At 43.1% G+C, this 3,926-nt stretch overlaps 1 protein-coding gene across 1 annotated transcript; it reads left to right on the top strand.

The window, feature by feature from the left end:
* The first annotated feature begins 666 nt into the window (after positions 1 to 666).
* On the top strand, positions 667 to 2,584 carry LOC107127349 (large ribosomal subunit protein eL42). The gene has a single exon (XM_065529679.1). The coding sequence runs from the start codon at positions 777 to 779 to the stop codon at positions 1,095 to 1,097; it is 321 nt and encodes a 106-aa protein (XP_065385751.1). The 5' UTR covers positions 667 to 776; the 3' UTR covers positions 1,098 to 2,584.
* Positions 2,585 to 3,926: the final 1,342 nt, after the last annotated feature.

The following is a 3,926-nucleotide window of genomic DNA, read 5'->3' on the forward strand; positions in this document are numbered from 1 at the left end:
AATTGCCTTTACTTCTGTGTCAAATATCAGTGGATTATTATATTTATATGAGCCTGTTACCTCTGTGCTTTCTATTCTGCCCATTGGTCTATTTTTCTGTTCTTTTGCCGATAACACACTGTCTTCGTTACCGTAGCTTTGTCGTACATCTTGAGGTCGTGGAGGCTCAGTCCTCCAACTTTGTTCTTCTTCAATACTGCGTTGGATATTCTGGATCTTTTGCCTTTTTATATAAACTTTAGGATCTGGCTGGGCACAGTCTGGCACTTTATGCATTGCATAGGACCTTTACAACTGTGTATTTCTACTTGCCCCTCCCCAGACTCTGTGTTCTTGTTGCCATACTTTTCACTTATTTCATGTTATAAGCTTCAAATTATGACCAGGTACAGTGGTTCACACCTGTAATACCAGCACTTAGGGAAGCCAAGGCGGGTGGATTACTTGATGCCAGGAGTTCATGACCAGCCTGGGAAACCTGGTGAAATCCTGTCTCTACTAAAAATACAAAAATTAACTGACCATGGTGGTACACACCTGTAATCCCAGCTACTTGGGAGGCTGAGGCAGGAGAATCACTTGAACCTGGGAGGCGGAGGTTGCAGTGAGTGGAGATCATGCCACTACACTCCAGTCTGGGCAACAGAGTGAGACTCTGACTCAAAAAAACACAAAAGCTTCACATTACATTCTTATTATTTTTGTTTTAAACAGTCAGTTATCTTTTTAAAAGATTTGAAAAATCTCTTTTCCTTGCCAGTAGCGCTCACGTAAACATGGTGAACGTCCCTAAAACCCGTCGGACGTTCTGTAAGAAGTATGACAAGCACCAGCCCCACAAAGTGACCCAGTACAAGAAGGGCAAGGATTCTCTGTATGCCCCAGGAAAGCGGCATTATGACAGGAAGCAGAGTGGCTATGGTGGGCACACTAAGCTGATTTTCTGGAAAAAGGCTAAAACTACAAAGAAGATTGTGCTAAGGCTTGAGTGCGTTGAGCCCAACTGCAGATCTGAGAGAATGCTGGCTACTAAAAGATGCAAGCATTTTGAACTGGGAGGAGATAAGACGAGAAAGGGCCAAGTGATCCAATTCTAAATGTCATCTTTTATTATGAAAACAGTAAAATCTTGAGTTTATGTTCACTTCAAAAAAAAAAGAAAAAAGAAAAAAGGAAAAATCTACCATTTCTGGTATTTGTCATCGCTTTGCGTAGATCAACTTCCATCTAGTGTAATTTTTCTTCTGCTTGATGGATGTCCTTTAATAATTTTTTTGTGTGTCTGTCTGCCAGTTATGAAAATTTTTAGCTGAAAAAAAAAAGATGTTTATTTTACCTTCAAGAAATTTTTTCTGGATATAAAAATTCAAGTTGACAGTTTTTTTTTTATTTTCTTCCAGAACTTTAAAGCTGTTGCTTTACTGTATTCTAAATTGTGTTTCTCCTGGTGAGATGCCTGCTGTCATTCTCATTTGGTTTCTCTGTATGTGATGTATCCTTTTTCTACGGATGCTTCTTTCAAAATATTTCCTTTGGCACAGATTGCTGGGTTTAAGCAATTTAATCATGATGTGCCCGCCTGTCATTTATTCATGTTTATTGTGCTTGGGGTTCATTGGAATGTTTGAATCTGTGAGTTTGTAAATTTTATGAAGTTTGAAAACGTTTCAGCTGGCATTTCTTCAAATAATTTCTGCACCTGTTCTTTGGGGACTTTCCATTACATGCATGTTAGCCTGCTTGGAGTGGTCCCGCGGCTCACCGATGCTTTGTTCATTTGTATTTGATGGGATTTTTCTTTTAGTCTTTTTTCTCTCTGTGTTTCTTTTTCTTTTTTTTTTAATTCTCTCTTGAGACGGAGTCTTACTCTGTTGCCCAGAGTCTAGAGTGCAGTGGGGCAATCTCGTCTCACTGCAAGCTCTGCCTCCCAGGTTCACACCATTCTCCTGCCTCAGCCTCCTGAGTAACTGGGATGACAGGTGCCCGCCACCACGCCTGGCTAAGTTTTTGTATTTTTAGTAGAGACGGGGTTTCACCATTTTGACCAGGACGGTTTCCATCTTTTGACCTCATGATCTACCCACCTCGGCCTCCCAAAGTGCTGAGATTACAGGCGTGAGCCACCATGCCCAGCCTTTTTTTTTTTTTTTTTTTTTTTTTTTTGAGACAGAGTCTCGCTCTGTCGCCCAGGCTGGAGTGCAATGGTACAATCTCAGCTTACTGCAACCTCCACCTCCTGGGTTCAAGCGATTCTTCTGCCTCAGCCTCCCAAGTAGCTGGGATTACAGGCCTGTGCCACTACACCCGGCTAATTTTCTTTTTTGTACTCTTTTGGTAGAGATGGGATTTCATGGGTAGAGATTGAGATTGGTCAGACTGATCTCAAACTCCTGACCTTATGATCCACCTACCTTGGCCTCCCAAAGTGCTGGGATTACAGGCATGAGCCACCACACCCGGCCTTTCTCTCTGTGTTTCATTTGGATAGTTAGTTCTCCAATCTGCCATCAAATTCATCTAGTGTGATTTTTGTCTCAGACACTGTAGTTCTTATTTCTAGAAGTCCTTGGGTGTTTTAAGAATATTTTCCTTGTCTCTTTTTAACGTAAGTATCCTTTCTTTTAACGTCTTGGACATAAAAAATACAATTATAATAGCTGTTTTAATATCCTATGTGCAAATTCTTTCTTTTTATCATTTGTGAGTCTGCTTCTATAGATTGATTTTTCTCCTCACGATGGATCATATTTTTGTGCTTCTTTGAATTCCTGTTTATTTCTGATTGGATGCCAGGCATTGTTACTTTTACCTTGCTGGGTGCTGGATACTGTTGTATTCATTTAACCATTCTTAACATTTGTTCTGGGAGGCAGTTATGTTTGGCGCTTCTGTGTATTCCTTTTTTTTTCTTTTTTTCTATTTGTATTTTCTTTTTTCCCTCATCTTCTTGGTGATGGCATGGGTCTCGCTTTCAAGCCTTGTCAGGCAGAATAAAAGCAGCATCTAGTCTAGAGCTAATCTTTCTTCTATTAAGGCAAAACCTTTCTGGGTAGTCTGCTCAATACCTCACAAATTGTGCGGTGCTTCCCCTCTGGTGGTGCGTGAGCTCTGAAGATTGTTCCCGTATCTCCTTTTGGGACGTTCCTTCCCAGTTTGGGGTGGTTTCCTCCATTGCCTGCACTGATCACACCTGGAAGTTTGAAGGGAACTTCTCCAGGTCTCCGGGATTCTCAATCCCCATGCTCTCCTCCTTGGTACCTTGCCCTGCCAACCCCAGCTGTCTTTATTTTTCACTTTTTTATTTTTTGAGACAGAGTCTCACTCTGTCGCCCAGGCTGGAGTGCAGTGGTGTGATCGTGGCTCACTGCAACCTCCACCCCCGCCGGGTTCAAGCGATTCTCCTGCCTCAGGCTCCAGAGTAGCTGGGATTACAGGTGCCCACCACCACGCCCAGCTAATTTTTGTACTTTTAGTAGGGACGGGGTTTCACCATGTTGGCCATGCTGGTCTCCAACTCCTGAGCGCAAATGATCCACCTGCCTCGACCTCCCAAAGTGCTGGGATTACAGGATTGAGCTGCCACACCTGGCCGAGACAGATTGTTAAGGGAAAAAAAAAAAAAAAAGTGTGGCACAGAATAATTCTATATTATGGGCTGGGTATGGTGGCTCATGCCTGTAATGCCAACACTTTGGGAGGCCAAGGTGGGAGCATCACTTGAGGTCAGGAGTTCAAGACCAGCCTGGACCACATGGCGAAACCCCGTCTCTACTGAAAACACAAAAAATTAGCCAGGCATGGTGGTGAGTGCCTGTAATCCCAGCTACTGGGGAAGCTGAGGCAGGAGAATTGCTTGAGCCTGGGAGGAGGAGGTTGCAGTGACCCGAGATCACACCACTGCACTCCAGCCTGGGTGACAGAAACTC

This window comes from Macaca fascicularis, chromosome 14 (assembly GCF_037993035.2).
Source record: "Macaca fascicularis isolate 582-1 chromosome 14, T2T-MFA8v1.1".
Classification (NCBI taxonomy): domain Eukaryota; kingdom Metazoa; phylum Chordata; class Mammalia; order Primates; family Cercopithecidae; genus Macaca; species Macaca fascicularis.

Excerpts from the sequence above, each read along its gene's own strand:
- LOC107127349 (XM_065529679.1), top strand. The coding sequence starts at position 777 with ATGGTGAACGTCCCTAAAACCCGTCGGACGTTCTGTAAGAAGTATGAC.